General features: G+C 44.3%; 1 protein-coding gene across 8 annotated transcripts in view; it reads right to left on the bottom strand.

Annotated features, from left to right (window-relative positions):
* Positions 1-22387, bottom strand: part of ASB2 (ankyrin repeat and SOCS box containing 2) — a 41540-nt gene extending 19153 nt beyond the window's left edge. The window contains exons 1-3 of one of the 8 annotated variants that reach the window (XM_048306529.1): positions 22369-22387; positions 4541-4805; positions 2863-2958 (exon numbers count right to left, since the gene is read on the bottom strand). In XM_048306529.1, coding sequence (XP_048162486.1) covers positions 2863-2958; positions 4541-4785 — 341 coding nt within the window. In that variant the 5' untranslated portion in view covers positions 4786-4805; positions 22369-22387. Of the gene's footprint in view, positions 1-2862; positions 2959-4540; positions 4806-6907; positions 7074-10686; positions 11231-22368 lie in introns of those variants that run through there. The other 7 variants (XM_048306531.1, XM_048306533.1, XM_048306527.1 and 4 more) reach the window with 7 other exon arrangements.
* Positions 22388-23968: the final 1581 nt, after the last annotated feature.

The following is a 23968-nucleotide window of genomic DNA, read 5'->3' as shown; positions in this document are numbered from 1 at the left end:
AGTCTTCACAAAGCAGTATACTGGTGCAACCTGTGCATTTAGTGGGAGTTACAGGAGGAGCACTGAACTCCATTACCTTGTAGGGGCTGGACAGACCAACAGTCTGAAACTCACACAGGCCTCACTAATTTCTGTTTGCCAAAAGGTACACAATCTATGCCATAAACACTGATATTAGCAGTAAAAGAAGGCACCAAGCTGCTTTTCAGGACCTGGAATGGAACAGGTGACCTCAACACTTGTGCCAGGGCATGGGAAAAGACACCATTTCCCAGGTGAAATAGTACTTGGTGCCACTTGCTCCTTCTCTATAGCTGGAAGCAGTGATTTCATGACAGTAGGGTCACAAAAATAGCAACACTGGAATGAGGAGAGATATGGGACACAAGGCCAGGCATTTTGCCTGAGAAGATAACAGCTAGAACAGGCAGCTGCTGTCCTGGCCACAGCCCTCCCAGGAGGAATCGACTGACGTTGTGATAACTGCTGGCCAGATGTCCCAGGGACGCTGCTGTACCTCCATACTGCTTAGAGTACCCTGGGGACTAAAGCTAAGATTCCTAATTGTGTACATAGAATAGATTTTTATGCAGGTGTTTGAGCATTTTGTTGAAGTCTGCTGACAGCAACTATTGGCATTTTTGGCTGGGAGGGGAGGTGGAGGTGGGGGATCTTCATCTTTCAACACCTCTGGCACAAGGCTGATGAAACCATCTGTTGTTTTGTGCAAAGACTCATGTTACACATGTAGGGCTGTGACCTCAGGATTTGGGCACATGATATAATTACTGGTGCTTAATGAATTACTGCATGCCAGGTGGGCCATGGCAGAAGTCTGCTCATGGGGCTGGCTCACAGCAAATGCAAGGTAAATCACATTATCTGAGACCTCAGGGAAAGCAGGAGGGTACCTTGGATCTGTGCTAGGGTTAAAAATGCGTGAAGAATCAGTTACTATTCTGCTTAAGCCCTCAGATGTTGAATGAAGCAAACTTCTGTTGGGTTCCTTGACCTTAAATGATTCCTGAGTAAGATGAGGGGGTTTGCTGGACCAGGCTGCAGATGCTTTAGCCAAGAAAATTCCAGATCAGAACAGAAAGTTTAATGAATGTCCATGTGAAATCCTTGTTTTCTGCCTGGCTTATAGTTGGCTGTTATAAAAACCCATCACATTCTGCTGCCTGGATTTCATCAGATATAGAAAATACAAGTATTAAAACTATGGAGGAAGTCTGAAGATATGATGAAATCTTAACCTTATAGGCAACTCAAAAGAATTACTGCATTTCAAAGACCAGTAGGCAAGATAATAAATACCCCTTGCAGATGAGATATATGGTGAGGTCAATTCTGAGTGCTGAAGAAGAGGTTCAGTGGAGCATAGAAAGGTTCAAGAAGCTCCTTCTTTTCCTGGCAGCCTGGAGAGTTGCGGGCAGGATGAAGGAACAACACTTCCCCAGATGAAGTCAAATACCATCCCTGCCTAGCTATGAGACTAGGGCTATAAAACAGTCATGCCATCATGCTCTCCTAGGACTTCCCAGCTATCTTTTTGCTCTACCTGACAGCAGAGGTGGGCTAGTTTATCAGCCTTCTTGTAGACTGAACTCTATTGAGCTACCTGGTGGAGAAGAACAGCCTGCCCTCAAGACTTCTGCTGCACCCAATGCATCAGAGGCATGCAAGCAGTGCAGAGCACTTAAGTAAGAGGATGCAATTTCAGTGTGGCCAAGGAAAGCTGGCAGATGACAGGGATAAGGCAGGCTTCATGTTGTAGCAGGAAGAGGTTTTCACAATGGTAGGGAGTGCAATGCCAGTGGAGGGCCAGGTACAGAGCCTGGATCAGCCAGGATGCAGGGGGAAGTGGGGGAGATTATAAAGCTGGGTGAGGGGTGAAAGGAAGAAGAGTGGTGGAAGGGTAGTCACTGTGCCTGTGCTTCCAGGGAGGGACTTGTAAGATGCATTAAACAAGATTTGAACTGGGTAGATAGAATAGGCGGGAAGTTTCTTTTCTGCAGGACACAGGGAAGTGCTGGCTGTAACGCTTTTCTCTTGTCATCTGGTAGCTAAGGGCAGGTGCATGTATCTATTCTGCCCTGCACAGAGGCGTAATAAACCCGCCATGGTCCAGATATTTCCTATACACACAGGCACTGGGACAGAGCTTGGGCCACTGTCTGCTTTTCTCATCCATGGCTATGTTCAACTAAGCTTATTTGCAGCCTCTGCCAACAGCAAAACATGGCCAGGAGGACCAGTGAGTCAAGCCAGTTTCCTCCTTGGAAAAGGAGGATTCCTTGGGAATTTAAGTAAGCCCTCCTCAGTGTGGCTGGACTGCACACGTATGGCTGGTAACAGGCATGGCATCTTGGGATACATTTTTCCCCCTACTTTTTCCCGTTGCTGAGCCCTGAACTTAATACCAATGTAGTTACTATCAGCACCTGCCTCCCTCATCTATCCTGATCGTAAGTGAGCCAACCTATATAAATTAACCACAGTGCAGTCATCTCTTTCTGTTGTCCTTGTCACCTCAGAGCTTCTGAGTGACCCAGAGTCCCCAGGACATGAGCACTGGGGGGACGGAGAGAGATGAAGAAGGAGAAGAGAACAAGGGAGACTTGAGGTGTGTCACCTGCAAGAGCATGGGCATGGTCTGGGGCAGCGGGGAGGTTGGAAGGAAGAACAGGAGTGCAGCGAGGGTGAGGTGCATGTGTCAGTGAGACCTCCTCCAGATGAACACCACCATTTCCCCCCACCAGGCACCATCATCACCCAGAAGAGATGTCTCAAGGATAGAGTGGGTAGCAAGGCTTGTTTTGACCGCAGGGGAAAGCAGGAGGGGGAGAGGGAGACACTTACACGGACTGGGACGTGCTGCTGTCGTGCCTTCGCCTGACCCCCCAGGCTGCCCCCGAGCTGGATGGCTGAGCACGGCCTGTCTGCTGGGCCGCCAATCTGGTGTGGCGATGACAAGAATGAAATAAGGAGAAATACTCCGAATAGGAGAAACAAGTCATGCTGAGGCAGAGACAGAGACACACATCCACAGAGACGGAGTGAGAAAGCCTGCCGGTCAGGGCTTTGAATAAAAGCAGATGGCCACGGCTTGCTCTGCACTGGATTCAGCTGCTCACTCAGCTCGAGTTTATTTTTGGCCCTCTGAGGAAGCGTCAGGGGATTCAAATGACCATATAAGACAACAGTGTGGTTAACCCTACCACCACCACCACACAGGAAGCAGGCACAAAGAGAGGTGAGGTGACATTCATCACCTCCAAAGTGCCAAGCAAGTGGGTCAGGGTGGGGGCAGCGGAGGACCCAGAGCCACTGGATGTCAGCTCCTTTTCCAGCTTGGCTCTCCCAGGTGGCAGAAGAGTTCAGCAATGCTACAGATTTGGCGCTACAAGCCTCAAAGGTTTTCCCTTTGGTGAGAGGTCGTACACTCCTGGGCTGGGTTAATGCACAGAACTGCTAATGCTGCTTTTTGCCAAAATAGCAGGTGTTGAAGGACCTCCAACAAGGTTGGGACCAAATGGCCAGGGAAGCCCTTATTCTCCCCTGCATCGGGTCTCTACAGGAGAGCTGACTGTACAAATGCACAGTAACCACACCGAGAAACCACAGCCTTTGGGAGCAGGACTGCTGGCAGCACAGCATCCCGATTCCACAGCTATGCACATGCTTGCTGCTCATCAAATTGTCCCCAGCTTCCCAGCCTTGGAAACCAAACAGGTTTGTTTCATTACCACAGGCGGTAATGAGCAAGGCATCAGAGGGTGGTGGAGTTACAAAAAAGGAGGAGGAACAGAACTTTTGTAGCTCTCAGTTTATTAAAAAAGGGAAAATTAAAGTAACTTAAAAGATTAAAAGGATATTTTTCCTTGTTTTGGAGGTGACTTTGGAATCTATTCCCTTCCTCCTTGAGAAACCTGCCTTTTGTAAAATGAAAGGGGAACAACATCTGGGTTTGAAGCTGTCAGCAGGTCTCTGTGACCACAGCTCAGCATTGCAGGGGAGGGGGATGCTGCCACGATTTGGTGTCTGGAGCTGCTCTTGGCTAAGAGTAGCATGCTTGAAGTCAGACTGATCTGAAATAACCACATCCTTTAAAAGCTGAAGTATTTAACAGGTAGTCAGCTCACACTGTTTTATATACATATTTTTTGTGCCTCTCTTACGTTTTCTCATAACAAATGCTTTGCTCCCTCTCTGGCAAAGCTTGGCATACAGTGGGGGAAAGGAGCAGCTGGCCTTGGGAGGGCTTCTGTTGTTCAGGAAACCTTGTGGCTGTGACCCTTTATTTGTTTTATTTGTTGCTTAAAATGGACAACATGAAGCAAATTCTCCTCACGCTGCGAGCACGTAAATTGTTGACCTCACTGGATTTATAGCAGACTCCGGCTTTGACACTAATGACAGACTCGCAGAGGAGCCGCCTGGCACAGCTAATTAGAGAGCACGTGCACTGACAGGGAGCCTGGTTTTCCTTCCTGGGCAGGGCTCTCTGGGGGAGCAGCTCGGGCTGGCACTCGCTTACCTTTGCCAGGGGTAGATGCGGTAGGGAGGGTTGTGGGGGCTGGCACGGCTCGGGGCAGCCACCTCACCAGCACGGGCCACCATCGACTTCTGGGGGCTCTGGGCCGCTGGCTGACCTGCTGCATCCTCTTCCAAGCTCTGCTGGATGGCCATCTTTATAAGCTCATCTTCGCTCAGGCTGCTGTACAGACTGTACTCCTCGCAGCCTATTGTTTGTCTTTGAGTGTTTGCTGCCGTTGTAGCCATTTTTATAATTCTTTGCTTTCCTGTAAAAGGAAATTGTGGCCATCAAAATCTGGAAAAAAACTCAACTATTGTGTGCTGTCATTCAGGTGTGCCTCTTAACTAGACTGACCAGAAAATCCTTCAGAAATCCTTCACCAGGGAGAGAACATTATCAGCTAAAATCTGCTTGTAAACTTAATGAACTAACTCCTTTCAATTACGCAGAAATAACTGGTTTAGCTGGTGTTTAAAAAAGGGGGAGTTGCTGCAAGCAAGGCAAGTTTTTATCCGCTTATTCCGGTTACCACATCTCAAGAGAAAAATAGGTAAAGGAAATCCCCTTAAGATTAAAGAGATACATTTTTGAAATTTATTTGGGAGAACACCAATGGATGTCTCTTTTTACTGGTTTTCTTTCTTGCTGTAATTGCAGGAAATTAAGGGAAGAGGTTTGTCTCTTTGCTGGTTCTCTGTAAGGACAGGTTCTCCACCATGAAGTGCAGAGACGCTTTGTAATTTTTTCCACCTTATCTGGAGATCTCTCAAGCAACATGCAAAGCTATGCTTTGAAGTGACTTTATTTCACTCAGTGAGGAGAGCAACACCACACTGCTCTGTTTCACTTCTGATTTTTTGCTTTTTCACAGAACAAAGTTCAAGGTCATGAGCAAGATGGAAATGAGAGAAGGGGGAATTGGGCACACTCAGCAATCACAGAATGACTGTGAACCACCACTGCAGGACTCTAAAAGGCAAAGACAAGTCAAGATACTGCAGAATTTCCAGCAGTGATAGGGGAAGTACTAATGCCATGAATGGTACAATGCTCTAGCAGGATCTCATTCGGATGCCAGAGAGCACTCTGGCCATCAGTATTCAAGAGCCAAGGGTTTATTTTATGGGAGGAAGTGGAAAAGCTTGCCTCTCTTACGGAGATAACAGCCAGCGCAGAATAGGTTTGATTTTATAAGCGCTGAGCGAGAGCTGTGTAAAATAATGGGGAGACTGGGATGAGGAGCAATAGGAACAAGCTGCTCAGGAGGACATGGACGTGACAGGGGAGGACAGGGACCTAGCAGGAGGGGACTGTGGAGGCATGTCCCCCAGGTGCAGAGAGGCGAGGGGCTGCCTGAGTGTACCAGTGGGGTTGCTGAAAAAGCTGCCTGCTCCCACCCTGTGGCTGCCAGTCCCTGTCCCATTAATGCCACAGCAAGGTTGGTCTCCAGCTCCACACAGCCCTGCTCTGCCCAGGATCAGGTCTTACTGATCTGGGCCAGCCGGCAGAGCCATGAGGATGAGGACAGCAGAACCACTCAGCTTCCCACTGCTCAGGATCTGCCTCAGCAGGAGCCTCAGGGGAGCTGTCAGCTCCCTTTCCCTGTACAGCTGCTCTCTCCTCCGAGTGCCCGGGTCAGCCTGGTTTCCTGGGCACTCACACTGACACCAATGGCAGAGGGGTCCCGCAGGCCACAAGCCTCACACCAGGAAAGTGCCCTGCTGTAGCAGCTCTTGCTGCTCTGTGCACAGCCAAGAGACAGTCCTGACCTGGAGGAAATGGCAGCTCCCCAAATACAATTTGAAGACATTGCAAGAGCTTGAATCAATCAAGTAACTTAAAATCTTGGATTTAGGGTTTTCACTTCAGACATGGTGATATCTCCCACATCAACAGCCACCTCAGGCTCTAAACCCACTCCAGAAGAAGTGGAAACACTTCAGGGTAAAGGGAAGCCCAGCAGATTTCAGATTGACATTATGACTTTTAACAACAAAGAATATATTTTACAGCCATGAAAAATGCCAAAATAAAACCTTCAATTGCTGTAAATAATACAACCCAGTTTTGGTGGTTTTTTCTCTCTCTCTCTATTTTTTTCTTTATTTTCAGCCAGATGTTTCATGGCTGCTGTTGCTTCCCTTCTCCAGGGGGTGCCTCAGCTCCGCTGTGACCCTCACTGTCCCGAAGATCCAAGCCCAGGCGTCACAGCGCTGATAGCTTCCCTGTGCCCCCGCTGCTCCGGTACCTGCCTCTGGCTGCTCTCCAGCCAGCAGCTGGCTGAGAACCATGACACAGCTTCGTTTGTCCAGCAGCTGCTGCTGCTCTCTGGCTTGCTCAGCCCCTGGCATGGTGGGCAGTACTTACATAGTCGCTCAGCCTAGGAACTCACGTAGTAGCTGCAGATGTGTGGAATCCACAGGCTGGAGCTGGAAGGCTCGTCTGCAGCATCCAGCACTGCAATGCCTGACTGTAGGGACCTGGCCCCAGTGGTGACTCAGAAACCTAAACAAACCCGTCAGCAGAGAGGGCAGGATCTGATCTTAAGCTCCTAATGGAGGTGATGCACAATGAATCCTTGGAGAAGGCAAGAATGGAGATGAAACTGCTCCTCTCTGAGGGCAACCCACACCAGTGCAGCCTGGGACACGGACCCATACTCTGCATCCTCCCCAGTCCCATTGCCAGCATCCTTATGGCACTGAATCCATCGCCACTGTGCTTCTGAGCTGGGTGTTGCAGTGCCTTCTGTGGCAGCCTGGGCTTTAAGGACTGTACAGGAGACCTCTGCCAACGTGACTCCGCACCCTGGCACAGAGGAGCTAACTGATATCGCTCCTTCACCACATCCCAAATGGATCTAGGTATAAAGGCTGCTTCTGGACCTTCTTCCCCTCCCTCCTTTTGTTTCACACATTCTTAAGGCAAAGGGAGCAAAAGGGAAGATTTTAAATTTGTGGGGATAACTCATATTTCATCCTCTTATCCTTTGTAGGGGTTAACTGGGTCCAACCCACTAACAGAGAAAAGGGAGAACCTCTCCTGCATGTTGGTGAGCCTCACTAATCTAAATATTTTGACAGGAATTCCACAGAGTGCAGAAACAACAGCACTGGCTGCAGCTCCCATCACTGACTCATGCTGCAGGGAGAAACTTCATAGGGCTCAAAATAGAGAAAGCTTTCAGTTCTGCTCATGGCACTGCACAAACACTATGAAGGTGTGGGGGTCGCATCCTGGGGCTGCAGGAGCTTTTGGGTCCTTACTGAGAGCCAGGGACAGCCTTGGCTGCCCTGAACCCCTGCAGAGAGTGTTCTAGTTGGGTTTGAAGCTCTTCCTGCATCCCCCTCTGGTCTCCACTTGCTCAGACAAGTGTGTGTGTGCAGTTTGCCTGTGTGCTGTGACTGAGTGTGGCAGGAGGCAGGGCACGTGCCTTCTTCCCCACAGCCCCCTGCAGAACAGAGCACAGCAGAGCCACCACCCTCCCCTTCCACCTGAGGATGCTTTTGTTTGAAGCTGCAGGACCACAGGACAGGGGCACTGGTCTGAGTTATGTCTGTAAGAAGCCACAGTGGGCCAGCTGAGCTGCTGCAACACAGGCTGAGCACATGTCCTTGGCTGGAGGCTAATGCACCACAGCCTGATTCAGTTTACCCTTCTTTCCCTGAGGCCAAGCTCAGTGGCATCACCTGGGAGTGCCCTTGCTCAGCTGACACAGCAGGGCTAAGTTTACCCCATCTGAGGCCATCGGTGAACTGCCAACCACAGACTTATGAAAGACAGTAGGCTAATGTGCTATAAGCTAAATATTTTCCACCCTCTGTAATGAAGGTATGAAAAAAATCAATCTTTGTTGCTAGAAATGCTTAAACTAGTTTGGATTAGTAAGATCTGGCCACAGTGGTCTTTCTAAATGCAGCTTGAATCTATTTCCTTGCTCTAAGCCAGCTTACTGTAGGTTTAAAATATTGGAATTAGATTTAAAAGTTAAATGCTGCGTTCATTCTTCATCCTAACTTTAAGTTTTGGGGGGATGTTTTAACGTTTGGCTGTACTCTGCATTTCTCCAGCAGCCCAAGAGCCCATCCTCACAGGCAGGTAGCACACAGCATCTACTAGAACAGCAGAACCTGATTTTTAAAGCTGTGGGTATAGTGCCTTTATTATTCCTTAGAGAGTGCTTTGCTTTCAGGTCTGGGTGGCTTCACTAGTGATCTCTCTTGGCAGAGACATGTCTTGGGATTCTGCTGTCTGTGCTGCCATTTAGTAGCTCAGTCTGACAAGATCTTCTGTAATCTAAACTTACCACCATTTCCACATAGAGTCTGGTCCTGATTTTAATTTTGTCATCCAGATTTGAGTGAGAGTTTTTTAATTCAGATGTAGTAATCAGGTCTGTGCCATACAGAGGCAACTTAGCTGCATCAAGTGACCAGAAGGTAAGGCTGGAAATAAAATACTTGTGCAAGGACCATGCTGCCGCCTTCTAACCTGTGTTAACGAGCAGCTGTACCTGGTAGATCTCTGAAATCAAAGGTACTGCTCACAAGGGGGAGTACTAGTAATCACCTACATGATGGCAAAAGCCAGAGACAAACACAATTAGGTTGCTATTACATTCGGACTACAAGCTCTCTCAACATACAGTGATTAGGAGAATGGGCTTTTGATCCCTGATGCAACATAAATAAACAAGGATTACGGCTGGCTTTGAACACGCAGAACCGTGCAATTCAATGCCATTAGCATCTGAAACAACTGGTCCCCGTTGATAGCACTTCTTTAAAGAAAAGCTTAGCGAGGCTGCCTGTCCCTCCTCAATAGACCCCAGGCAGCAGAATTAGCAGAATTACTTATTTCTGTCAGAGAAGGATGGCAGGTGAGTGACAAGGCCATTAAGGGAACAGAGCCAGACTTTGCCTGTCTTTGCGCTGAGTTTATCCCAGTCAGCTTGTAACTGAATACAGAACCATGTTATTTATGGCTCAGGGTGTTATAAACCACATTTGTAAAAACATAACCAGTCTTTGGAGGCTGCAAAAGAGAGAAAAGAGGAGCAGCTTCATCATTTTGCCTTTTGCAAGGAATGGTTGAGCCCCTGCTTCTGCAGATCCATGTTTGCCTTTCTATGTGTTTGTCTTTACTTCTGAAAGCAGCAGGAGCACACATGGGGGAAGGAATACACAGCTGGATGTCTTCACAGCAAACTGAGCCTCTTCTTCGGTTCTTACTGTGGCATCTTTCAGGACAGATCCTCTGCAGGCAATGGAAACCAGACCAACTTGCAGCACTTGAAGTGCTCACATTTTAGGTCAGTTTCCTGATAAACTTTTGCAGTTTTCCAAGGGTATTATATTGGATAACTATTGCAAGGAAGCAAATGATTTTGCAAAACCAGAAAGATTTCAGTGCCCATCAGATCTGCCAGAGCTGAGACATCAGAAGGATGACCCCTCATGCTGTCAGGCTGTGGCAACAGGCAAGGATCCTTTGTAGTGACAGCTTATGCAAACCACTCAAGTTCTAGCCCAGTGCTGAAGGAGCAAAGCCAGGCTTCTCGAAGGAATCATCTGAGCAAACAAATCCCCTTGCTCAGACCCAGCTGTCAAAACAGGTCACCTATCAGTATGGCATATGCCCTGATGCCACCAAATCATGATTCTGTGCAAATTCTTTACTGGAAATCATACACCTGCAAGCTTTTATTTCTTCTCAGAACGTATTCATTCACACAGCAATCAGTGCAATATTAGCTTCATGTCAAACCAACTAGAAATTTAGAAATTAATGATTTGCTGATGTCATTTTTCTCCTTCACACTGTGCCTTGCATGCTACATTCTACCTTAGTATGTTGTAGCTATAGCATTGATTTCTGAGCAAGATACTCTAGGGACAAAGATACAAGCATCACCTGCAAGCAAAAGAAAAATGAGGAAATGACAGAGCTACTGTTCTGCTTATCACCAGACAGTGTTTTATGGCATATTTGAAAAAAACCCAAAGCCCAAAACAAACAAAAGCAAGTCTCAAGGCTGTGTTAGGGTGTTAGATTACAAACTGCTGTAGGAATAAATATTTGCATAGACATAATGAACGGAGAGATTGAAAGTACTAGTAAGTTCAAAACATGCATATTTGCATTACCTTTTTGTTCTGAAATAAAAGGGTAATAATAGTGCTGAAATGGGTTATCTTCTTGGTTAAGTCTTAATTCAGAAAATCCTCGCTGGTATTTGTCTCCCTGCTTTGCCGGGATGTTTCGATCAACTGCAGGACAGCTTTGAAACACGCTCGCTTTGAAGCCTGGAGTTTATTTCTGGATCACCCCATGATCAGCGAATACAAGCCAAAATATAAGTTGTTCCCAATCTCAGATTTCCTGTTTGAAGATGCACAGCAGAAACTTGTACCAATCCTAAAGTTCTTCTTTGTTGCATTATCTGAAGAACTTCACTTCATCAACATCCTGTAGCTAAATGACACAAAGTTGACCTTTCTATTACATCATTATTTATTGTCCCTGACAAGTAGACCATATATGGATATGTTTCTGGAACCTAAAGAAGAAAAAAAATTGCCATATAATTTTGAAGTAAAATATACTGTCCTGGAGAGTTTTATTTGCCTGGGGAGAAGTGATCTGCATTTACTCTTGTTTTAGCTGATACTTATTAAACAAAACAGCCAAACATTACATGGGTATTTACTGATGTGTTAGAGTTGTTCATACATTTTTAAGGCTGCAAGTTTGAGACTTCAGGATTCCAAAAGATGACAACAGCACTTGTGAACCTGTTCCAAGTAGTATTTTTAAGAGCTTACTCGTGGAAAAGGACTGCTCCCATACCACCTAAATGTGAACAACAGATTCTCTCTCAGACTCCTCAAGGCCACAAATGTGAGGTGGTACCCATCTTCCCCATCTTCTGGAAGAGGGCAAGCTGGCTGAGGAGTTAGCACTGATCCAGGGATGAGTTAGAAGAAAAGAGTTGGGCACATATAGAAGAACTGACTTGAACTTGAATTGTCTGGATCATGGGAATAATAATACTCACTTTGGGAAGGTTTCCATGTGTTTATCCAGCTAATACAATGAATGAAGGAAAACTGTAATAGGATATCAAAATTATGCCTATGCATTTTCCTTCAGCTCGTTTAACTCATTCCCTTGGCAAAACATTGCATATATGGAGAATAAAGCCTAGATGGAAGTAGGTCTGGAATCCTTTCTGAATACCTTGTGGAGGCTCAGGTTCGCTGTAGGCACCCTGTCAATGCATGAACACCCCCATCTAAGGCTTAACAAGAACAGTCTTGAAGCAAAAAAATGTAGCAAGACCATATCATCCACTAATACATGAGTCCTTTCAGCTCAGCTGCTTTGGTTTTATTCTTTCAGGACCAGCATCATTCCCTCTCCATCCTTGCTCCTGAATCCATCTCGCTCCAGCATGACATGATGGTGAGTACATGGCACATCTTTCTTCCCTGCTGTCTGAAAAGATATCTGCCCCTCATACCTAGTGCTGTGACTGCTTTGTCCAAAGTTAAGGTCATTCAGCAGTAACTGTGACAGACAAAGGAGCCCTGGATGTCATCACCAGGAGTGTGAGAAACTCTTATGCCCTTGACAAGATGTCAGCCAACCCTCTGTGACTTTTAAACAACACCCAGTGCTTTTTTTCCTTGATACTATTTCAAGATTGTAACTAGCCTTGGCTTAAAACCAGGAGTATCTCCCACATTTGACCCTTCTGCTTGCTTTTTGGGAATCTCTCACCCTTGATCACTGAACTCAAGAAAAAATTGCTGATACTGTGATGCAGATTCATGCTTTGCAAAGGCAAAGGTGTCTAAGTCTTCCAGGATGGCCTGTTTGATTATGACAAAGACATTGGGGCTCAAGGTGCCATCGGCTCTGAGCATTGCAGGTGGCTCCCCATGCCACCATGGCAAGCACACTGCAATTCCCTTCCCTCCCATGTTCCTGGGCTTCCTTGCAGAGCTCTGTGCGCCCTTTATGTATTTGAAGCCGCTGTGAATGTTGATTCACCATTTTCCAATAAAAGCACAGGACTCTGCTTCAGAAGATCTATTTTCAGATACCATTAACTCTCCCTTTTGTCTTGAGTAAATCATTTAACTCCTCTGTGTATCATTTTCTACATTAGTGAAGTGGAAATAATCAAATGCCTTAACTTTGAGAACAGTCCAAAATTCCTTGCAGATGGGAAGCCAACAGGACTACTTATATGGAGAGAGACTGCTGAATAAGACCTTATTTAATTACTATCTGTGAAATCCTCAGAGGAAGACCTCATATAAGTTTGAATTTTAATTACAGAAATAATACTACTCAGAAATGAAATCATACATTTGGGGGTTGATTTTTTTTTCCCAATAAAACAATATTGTGGCTTTATTACAACATATCCAAAGCACAATAATAACAATCATGATTTATTAGCATTGCATCAGATTGCCTAATATTTCCCCTGGGGCATGACAGATCTGCATTTTCAGCTTAACCCTGAGGCATTTCAATAGATTACAAATGTCACCTGCAAAAACAAATATGTAAATTTACACTATTTTCTGGGACATTTCAAACTCAGACACTGCATGTTAGATGCATTTGCTGTCTCTAAATAGAAGTGATGGAAATGGCCAACTCATGCTGATGGGGGAGTCAGCTAGGGTCTCACAAACAGGACACAGTAAAAGAGATTTGAGTCTGGGAGGAGAAGAGAGGATGACCATGTGAAAACAAATGGCGAAATAATCAGCAAGATTGTTTTCTTCTTCATATTTCCTCAAAATAGCCAGCAGAAGCCAGGTTAGGAAAGCAAATTTAAAATTTCTTTCCTTTGTCTCTACTTCCATTATTTGAAGTAAGTAGCCCATCATCACTACTAAGCCCTTCAGCTCTACTAAACTACACAGCTGAATCTGGCAGCTGAGGCTGGAGGAAAAAACAAAGTTCGTTTGTGCATCCCAGGAGACTGGTGAGCTTGTGACTGACTCATTCTGTGTGCAGAGCTGCCACAGATGTGCCTTCACGTGATGAAGGGCAGGTGAGAATGGACATTAGCACAAACTGTCTACCTGTATCTACCTATGGTGACTAACTCTACTGCATCCAAACACTTGGCATATATGTGGCTGTTCTGAAAGGAAGAAAATACTGACTAGTTCTGACAGTAACAGTTCCTGGACAGAAAATCCTCATAATACTTTGCCTTAGGACAGCATATCTCTTTGTGCACCAATTACCTGTAACTGTTGTCTTGTTACTTAGATCTGGTCTCAACTTTTTTACTTCAGAAACACAGCAAGGTATTTTGAGTGGCATATTTCCCTGAGAGCACAGAGCTAGAGTACACATCCTTTACCATGATATCCAGTGAGCAGAGCTTTGCATTCAGTGTTGCCATGCTGTGCTTCCATCAGACTGTCCCAAAGATTAAATGTGAGCACCAGAACCACAAGCACCTCTCCTGTGCCTCCTGCTACTCAACCCACGTTAAAATAACAAGAATATAGAAACTCCCACAAGAGAAGATGGTTTCAATTTCCTTTGCAAGAACTAATGATTGCTTTGGCCACAATACCTTGAGAGAGGCAAGGAGCCAGAAGCACTTCTATGGGAAAAGGTGCAGGATGTCACACATGCCCAGGGGTAACGAATATGATATACATTACTCCTTACTAACTTTGCTGCCTAAATACTTCTTTGCTGGAAAGATGTAGCTGTTTTGAGATCACTCTACCAAGATTATAATTCCCCTTTCAAGAGGAATTTATCCCACTTCAATGGCTGCTGACACACACCCTGAGTCAGGATGGCCTTTGGCTCAGTGTATGACTTCCACCTCTGCACAGTGGCTCCTCACAGAAAATTTTTCCCTTTCAAACCAAATCAAAATGAAGTCCTCACTCCTCTGGAAATATGACATGATCCTAGTATCCAGGTCCTAAGACCCATTTCACGTATCCGATGACTCAGCCCCGCCAGTGAGCTTTGTAAGAGTGTGCAGCTACTACAGTCAATGCCACTCTGCAAATGTCACCATAAGGTCACATCCACTGACTCAACCTGAAAGAAGAATCAGTCAGAGGGAACATGAAAATCTAATATGAAGTGAACACAACCCAAAGACTATATAAACAAATACATGCTCCTTGGAGGAAGAGGGAAATCATAAACATTATCATTTAGTTCTCTTTGCTGTGCAAATATCATTTATCTTATGTTAAAATGTATGTTAGTAAGAATTCTAATGAAAGACTCGCCTTTACCTTGACCTTTACAAAACCCACAAAATTCAGAGATATTGCTGCAATCCCAGTGCTCTGAGGCTCCTTCAGGGGAGCAGGAGGATGAGAATGGCAACGTGAGACACAAGCTGCTGTGAATAGCAAAGATCCTGGGAAAAAGAGTGTCTCCAAATTATGAAATATGAAACCAATTTTTATGGAAAACAACTTTTTCACAGGTTTTTTAAAAGGAGTCCTTGGATATATGCAATGGCTGTTTACCTCTCCATTCAGTCTCTTAGGATAGTTTATTAACAAATCTCTCTTGAAGCTTTTCTGTGGTACTCTCTAATTCCTTTCAGACTGGTTTGTTTCGAACTACTGTGCCTGCTGTATGCAATAAAATTTATTGGATTGCTCTCCTTCCCTTCTTGCAACAACATGAGAGGCTTTCTGCATATGGATCTGTCTTTGCTTTACTCTTGCCACAGATAAACAGACCTTAAAAAACAAAAAAATGTTCATACCTAAATTCAGCATCTTGCAGTAATGTCCGTAACTTTTACCACAATGAGTTACAGCTCCCTATATGCTTGGTAAGAAGCTAAGGCAGGTGCTAGCAGAGCAGCAAGGCAGAGCAGGACCCTCCTGTGCACAGCCCCAGGGGAGAGGTGCGTGGGTTGGGCTCTGGAAAGATGGGCTCCCGCCTGGCTTGGGATGAATGCTGGAGGTTGCTTCTGACCAACCCAGCTGGAAGTGAGTTTGCTGCCATGGGGCTCAGAAACTGAAAGCAAGAGGACAGGTTGTCCTCCACATTGATCCTGCTATGCTGGCCCAGAGATGAGGTGGGACACGGTTGGTTGCTGTGCAGACAAGAGCAGCAGAAGCTCCAGAACAGGCTGTGCTAAAGGACACTGCACCACCACCTCTATTTACCCAGTGCTGGTTTTGTGTGCTGTCAAACTCCTGTGTAATGAATACGGTACCTGAAGCCCTGGTCAAATGAACTGTCCTTTATCTTGCCATGGAGAAAGCTTCCTTGTCCTGCACTGACTGAGCACGCAACAAGAGAGGAGCAGAGGTTTATGCCTCCTTTAAGTTCAAATCACAAAGCAACAGGTTTGATTCACAAGGCTGACATTTAATTATTTGCCCTACATCTCAGGTTAAATTTAGAGCTAAATTTAGGACAAGTGTCTGGACAGAATGTCATGACACCAGTGTATATCTGTTGCACAACATGCCATATGAACATGTAATGTTCAACTCGGTTAAAAATAACTGTACACTTACCTAACTCAGCAGACTTCTGTACTCTGTCTACTGAACTGGTAAGCAAACAGTGCAATAGTAAGAGTCACAAGCATACTGCAGAAAGAGATATTACAAGAACTAAAAGCAAGAAGACACAAAAAATATTTTCCTGTTTCTGTTCTTTGTTGCTTTTTTTTTTCAAGTAGTAAGTGCTGTTTCATAGTAATATGACAGTCCAGATAATAAAAATTGATGTGAATAAGTAAATTAGAGTCAAATTGGGAAGAGTTTTTCCCCCACTGAAGTGAGAGATCACTCATTCCTTAAGAGCAGAGTTAAATGGCTGTTAAAACTCCCACCCTAAGTCTACAAGAGGACAGATTCTTTCACAGTAAAAAAGTAGCTTGCTATGTACATGGGCTACATAGCACCAATTGATGAGGCTGAATCAGGTAGATCCAGATATCCAAACTAAACATCATTATCTTTCTTGAGCTGTGTTTGGAGATCATAGCTCCAAGAAAAACCATGCCTGGTTTACAAGTGTCAAAACCACAAAGTGAGATGGAAAATCTGTTTAACACCTTTATGCATAAGATGAGAACAGCAGAACAGCACAGATGAGGGTTGGAGTAAAGAGCTGAACTTCAGCCAAGCTGCTTTGATGTTGCTGAGAGCTGTAACAATAAGCAGAATGTATTTTCTGTATTTGAGCTGCAGCCATGCTTCGGTTCTTTGGCATTTATCTAGACACACCTTACTGATAGGGACAGGTTAGGGTGTTTTCACCAGGCCTTGTTTGGTGGGGCTGCAGGTGCCTCAGCCATGTGTGGGTGATGGCCATCACAGCTGAGATCTCCTCCGGTTACAGGAGCTGGCAGCCTCCGTGGCTCTTTGCTGAGGAAACATCCTTATAGGGCCCCAGCTCCACCCTGGAGATACAGGCTGGCAGAGGGCAGGTCACCAGGATGAGACAAAATGCTGAATGCTGCTGACCACCAACTGGAGAGGCCAATAGCTGTGCTAATCAGCTGGTTATCACTGAGAGCACCAGGGCAGCGTGCAGGGCTGCTGAGCAAGCACTGGGGGAGTGCCTGTGGCAGCTCAGCAAGGAGAGGGTTTTGTTTCAAGGCGATACAAGTGGGATACAGACAGTTCCCTGGCTCACTAGGCTAAAGCTGGTCCAGCCCAGATGGAGGGGGCTGGTACTTGATAGTTGCCCAGGAGCTGGTGGGAGCCTGTGCAGGCTCAGTCTGGGAACAGGCTGATCAATCACATCGTGGGCTGCAGTGGGTACTGTCTGGTCTCCTGAGACAAAACTCTCACCCTCAGGTGGGACAGTCCTTTGGGACCAGAGCAAGGAACAACACCATGTCAGTGTAGGGAAAGGTATCCATCTGCTTTATGCTTCTTCTCTGGATACCAAAGCACAGGCATGCCATTACAGCACCTTTCAAAAGTGCTTAAATCATGTTCATCATTTTTTCCTTTAATGAGTGATTTCCTTTTGACCTGAGATTGTGAGACAAGATAAGGTGTCTTAAACTATTCACGCTATGTATGAGTGAAGAGGGTGCATGCAGGATGTCAAAGATATTTTCCCTGAAATGCTGCAAAGACTGAGTCATTTCTTGGTTGTCACGTTCTATTGTTCGTGAAAATGGTTTTGCTTTCTCTGCCAATTGTACATCATGTCTGTCACATCAGTTGTGGTCACTATTATGTGTCATTGATTAACCTCTGATATAATCTTATTTTCTGTGGCTTGGCACCTAAAAATTAATCAGGCCAGTGGTCAGCTTAAGTGGACCCTCTAGGCTGACCCTAGCAATGGTAGTTTGGGAGCATTTGCAAGAAACTTTGGTGAGGATAAATAGTTCTCCTCAGAGACATCATGCAAGTTCATGACAACTGGTTTAAATCTTCAACACATGGCACTTGGCAACCTTTCCAAATATTTATTTGATTATTTACTCCTTAATAGTCTTGTTTTTGTATAACACTGAACCCAAATATGAATCTTCCTAAATTATTTATCTCCCTTACATTTTGAAGCAACAAGTCCCAGATCCTCAAATAGCACATTCCCCTGCTATTGTTGTCATACTGCTGACAACCTCTTGCTGTGCACCAGTGAAGACGTACACGTGGCTGGAACACAGGAGCAGGGATCTCACTCCCTGACTGTGGGTCAGGCCCGAGGGGAAAGCCAGGCTGCAAACACCAGCCCAGATCTGAGTCACACGGAAACGACACTGGGGCATGCTGGAAACACGGAGCTCAGGTTGCACAGGAAACTGTGGTTAGCTTTAAAACACAGCCAAAGTTAAAAAAATCTGAAACCTCATACATGCACCAAGACTTCACTTTTTCAGGCAGCAGTACTTATTGAGTGTGCCAGGAGGCTCACTGGGGCAGCCTGTGCAGCACATGGCAGCAGCAGAGCTTGAGACACGTTTGTGTCTGGCAAGAACCAAAACACTGCTTCCTATCTCAAAAAAAAAAGTGATTGATAGTGTAAATTTTCACTAGTTCTATGAAACATCTGTGGTTATGAGTTCATTGCTTAGGATAAGAAGAGGAATGGAGTGTTTCATAGTATTTTTACTTTTATTTTTTAAAGAGGAGGAAAAAGGAGGATTTACCAGAAACCACTGTAGTAAGTGAAGGGTGTTGTCCTCATTACTGATCTTTGTAATCACAATCCATACCACATGTTTGGCCTGAGGATCAGTTGATTTCAGCTCTGCATCACATCTGTGTAACAAAGCACAGAAACTAATATTTGTTTCATGGTAGGCTCAGGTATATTGCTTCAGCACCATGGAAGCTGATGGAGTCACACCAGAGTAAGGACAAAGCCATCAGCCAAAACGCCTGAAAGTCTCATAATACAATAGAAGTAACACACATAAATATGCAAAGAAATAATAAATCAACCAGGCATTACCAACCTTTCTTTCCCTAGGGTAATTGTATTTTGTTATTTATGAAAAACTATTATTGTCTCTTCTGACCTTCTATCAACAGACACATGAATAAGGACTCTCTCTCTTTGTATGTATATGTGCATATGAACAGATATTTTACTAGAAATCTGCTGTACTTGGGTAAAGACTGAAGTCCTTTACCTGAGATATCCATAACAGGTACAAATTAGTGTGGCAAGAGAATAGCTGGGGAAAATAATGTGGAAGATATGAGCTTTCTCCAGGTTTCTTCCTATAAAGAAATTGTTCATATAGTTAAAACTCTACTTCCAGACAATTTCCATTTGTCCTTACTGGAAAACTGACAAACAAGGGCAGGGAACATAGATTTTTGCATTTATTTATGTAAAGAACAAGCAGATCCCTAGGTACTATAAATCAATACTTTCCTGATTATTTTAGTGGAACTGTACTTACTTTTTTCCAAAGTAAGTGGTGCTCAGGCCAAGGAGCACAAGAATCACTTCAGGGAGAGGCAGATGTTTCATCAAGAGATTTTTAAAACTGTGCCTCAGATCTGCGAAATCACATGACACGTAAGTGGTGCACACTGACTTGCAATATGAAATTCTCATGACACATTAACACTTTTCCTTTTTGAGCTCCAGATCAATACCCTATGTTGGATAAGAAACAGGCAATAAGACTTCAAGCTCTTCGGAGGTGAGTAAAAAACTCTTTGCTGATCCCATATGGTTCAGGGTAATTTACTGACATCCACAAGTGCAAATACACCTGGAAAGGACCTGAGGCACAAAGTCCACCACTCTCTCTAAGCCAGGCATCAATGAAATATAAAAAACAGGTGTGCATTCTGCAGGTGGTTAGGCTGAATTGCAGCAAGCAGGAAAATGAGTTAATTGTAGGGAGTATATATTTCTGTTTCTCTACCATCTGGAGCGCACAGATCAGGATTCTGTACTGGCTAAGCCTCCTCAGGAAAAGATCATCAGAAAGGTTAGCAGCACAGTATGCATATTATCAGAGAACCAAATAAAATTACATCAAAATAAAGCTACTATTCCAGATAACTAAAATGACATCAACCAGATATAAGCATGGGACTCTGCACCTCTTGCTTGTTTTATATGGGAAAAACACACTTGTGTACCTCTGCACATGCTGCAGTAAATATGCACAATGGCACCACAGATGCAAAGAGAGACTAGGAACTGTGTGAAAAAAGGACAGCAGTGAGAAAGTCAAACACCTGAAAAATCAAAGAAATATAACCCCAGCCCTCCAATTCTATTTTTAGCATTTGTATTTTGAAGCTATCCTCTGAACTGATTATATTGAATTTTTTGCAGTTGATTTAGAAGCTTTCAGGCTGAAAATTCCCGCCTCCCCCCCAAGGTCTTACACTCAGCAAGGAAGGGACATTTTCCCAGATAAGTGTGTTAGCATGACTTGGCAGATCTCTGCATGCAAAAGAAATATTTGCCAGGGTAGGCCTTGAGTTTCATGGTCACCTGGCCACCATCTTTGCCTGGACATGGCTAAGGCTGCTGGGGGAACAGGGTCTGTGGCTGTGGCCAGGAATGTGGCTCCCTGCAGCTCCCCTCTGCTCAGCAGAATGATTGAGTAGTAACTTTCCTGTACATATAAAGCCCTCTATCTGCACACTCTATCTGTAAACCTAGTGTTGTACCTTTATGGGTGGCATCCCAGAACAGAAAAGCAAACTGGGATGATGTCAGTAGGCACTGACTGAAGTTAAATCTGTTTTGCAACATGGGAAAGGGAGATTGTAGAAGACAGAGAGGTGATTCATCATTGCAAAATCAGAATTTATAGAAAATAATATGTAATCAATAAAAATAAAAAGAGAGAACAACACCATGCATAATAGAACACGTATGTGCACAACTGGTTGAGTCAGCCCCAGAAAAGCTTAGGACAGGTCTGGGAAACTGAGTATGTGCAGCTGCTTCTCATGCATTGAGTCCATCTAATCCATCCCTCAGCTATAATGTGCCCACCACTGTGGTATCTACTTACACACCACAGAGCTGTGGCAAATACATGGTTGATGTGCTCTAAGCTGCTGCACAAACCTACTTCCTGTCTGCTTACATTGAGCTGACTTGTCCATCAGCCTTCTCAAAATGGGGCAAAAGGTTCAAGAGGCACAGTCCATCCCAAGTGTGTTGGCAGCAGTTCTTTCTAATAGAGTATCTCTTCAAAGGAATCAGCAATATACCAGACATGCCCATTAGTTTTGCACATTTCAAGACCATTCTCTTGCAGTTTGCCTTCAAAGACATTCATCCCCAGTAATAAAACACTCCAGACTTCCAAACTTTATAACTATGAAAAACATCAAATGCATAAGATCACATTTTGTACGGCACTAATCCTGGAACAGATTCTGTGCCCACTGGAAAATCTGTCGCTGGGCCCATATCTCATTTTCCTTCTTGTAAACACTGTGAGACCAGGTACTTTCTCAGGTATTCAACAGCCATGTCCATTGAATTAATCTCTGCAGTGGTGGTGGGACAAACACTTCATTTGAAGAAAATCTTCAGGAGCTGTTTAGCATCCATCCATACTGAAAGATCCATTCCAAAGATCATCACACTGAATTATGCTAATAAATACATCTCAGTCTTGCCTATCTTGACCTGGGCTTGCAGATTTATAAAATTTAACTCCAAATTTTTGGAGTTAAACAGTGAAGTTAAAGCGAAGTGCAATACAAAGGTTGTCATGTTGACAATTTCTGTGTTGAGTCCTCCTGTTGGAAACCTCACCTTTCTCCATTGAGCAATATGATGCCATGTACTTACCCTGGGTGCAATCCTAAAGTATAATCTTTGCACCAACTTGTCAGGAAGCTGGACAGGTGTGTTTTATATTCCCTCAGTCTGTATTTAGTCCACTTTGTCCTCATAAGGAGCCCTGCTCACAAGGATATATATTTTTATAAAAATACCCATTCATTTTTACGCAGAACATCTCAAAGTAAAGTCATCTCTGTAAACACTCAGACCAAAACCCCTTTGGTACTGAAACCACTGATGCCAGAGCAATGGAAGAGATTCTTTTCTTTGTCTCAACACAACCCTTGCTCATCTTTGCTACCATGCACCACCAAGCAGAGCTGTGTGGTTGTATGCCATGACAATGCACCACATATCATTGCTATTATCAGGATCACAGAATCATGAATCACAGAATATTCTGAGTTGGAAGAGACTCACAAGGGTCATCAAGTCCAACTCTTAAGTGAATGGCCCATATAGAATCCAAAACCTTGGCATTATTTAGCACCATGCTCTGAACAACTGAGCTAATCTGTATTAGGAAAAAAAAATCTTACCACTGCAAGCTGGTATTTCTCATGCCAGGTCTGATTCCAGCAGCAAATTCTTGATCTGTTTCCAAACATGAAGTGTAATCTTTATTTAAAAAGCAAAATCTATTAAAAGACATCAGATTTCATTTACATTTCCATTTAACTTAATATTGAACCTAAAAGATATGTTGAAATAACAAAAAATACTGAAATGACTTGCTTCATAAAATAAAATTTTCCAAATCCTGTAATTGCTTCTGAAACTAATTAAGCTATATAAAATCAGAATATTCAACTTCCCCTGTCATCAATTCAGAATTTTTTAAAGATCTTTTCAAGCCATCACTGCATTAAGTATGCTCAGGACAAATGTACTAGAGACAAGTAGATGCATCCTGCCCTCTTCTCTTCTAACTAACATGATTATAACACCAACAAATGCAAACAATTCCCATTTGATTTGCATCAGCTTATGACTTGGCCAAAGAATTAAATAATGATGTCTCAACAGAAAATCTGTGACTAGGAATATCATCGAAAGAAAAGGCGGTGCCTCATTCACCTGTTAAATAAAGCATTTCATTTCTCTTGTGCCAGAATCAAGCTTTTAATTTTCATAAGTTTTTTTAAGACTAACAGTGGGAAAAGGAAACGAGGCAGCACAAACTACCAAGCAGAAATAAAATTGAATGAAATGACAGAGGGAGAGAAAAATAAACTAGTAGCAGAGCTTGAAAAATGGGGAGTCGGGTAGGGCTAAGCTCACACTGCCACAATATCAGACTGTAACACAGGGCTGCCTCTGACTGCACACAGTCTCATGCAACCTCCTGCATCTCTGTTCTTTCATCCATTCACTTAGTAAAATAAATTACCACGATAGAGCAGTATTGGTAATAGGAGAAAGCTACTAAAAGGGTCTCATTGCATCTTTAGGTCTTGTCCCTTGCTGTTGTTAGTAAACATTATGCACAATCCTCATTCAGAATAGAATGAGGTCCATCAAAAAGAAGCAAGGAAATACAGGCTAAACACATTAAGAGGCTGCAAGAACTGCTGGGCTGTACAAGACAAATGCCGATTTAAACCCAAAGGGGACTTGAAATTTGGGAGCTCAGGTTCCTTCTGCAGTCAGCGGGAATTAACCTCTGTTATCTAGCCTATTTATCAATAAAGCAGCTGTCTAAAAAACGTGGGTAATGGAGCACTGTCTCCTCATCCTTTAGTCATGATTAAAATACAGTGGCTCTTGACCATGGTGAGAAGCCCTCCAGGTTTAACCCCCAGGACATCAGCTGGTGATCAGCCACTTCTGATGGGGCTCAGGGATGAGCAGTGAATGAAGCTGCTCATCCTGAGCAGTGCTGGGCATGTGGTGACACAGGGCCTGCAGCTCTCTGGAGGCTCTTGATGCCTGTGGGAGAGTGCTAAGTGATTTAGGCACACCCAGCATTAGAGAGTTTTCAAGAGGCTGTAACTTGCAAGGACAGGATGCAAAAAGTGTCCAACATGGCTCTAGCCCCAGCTCCTGTTACACCCAGTAATATACTGTTCAAAACCTCTTTCCACTGATTACAAGGTTTTTTTCTAATTGACTCATGGTCCTTATTTATTTTGCTGCCAA

This window comes from Corvus hawaiiensis, chromosome 6 (genome assembly GCF_020740725.1).
Source record: "Corvus hawaiiensis isolate bCorHaw1 chromosome 6, bCorHaw1.pri.cur, whole genome shotgun sequence".
In the NCBI taxonomy this organism is placed as follows: domain Eukaryota; kingdom Metazoa; phylum Chordata; class Aves; order Passeriformes; family Corvidae; genus Corvus; species Corvus hawaiiensis.
Note: the sequence above shows the minus strand (reverse complement) of the source record. Positions and strands in the feature narration are given on the sequence as shown.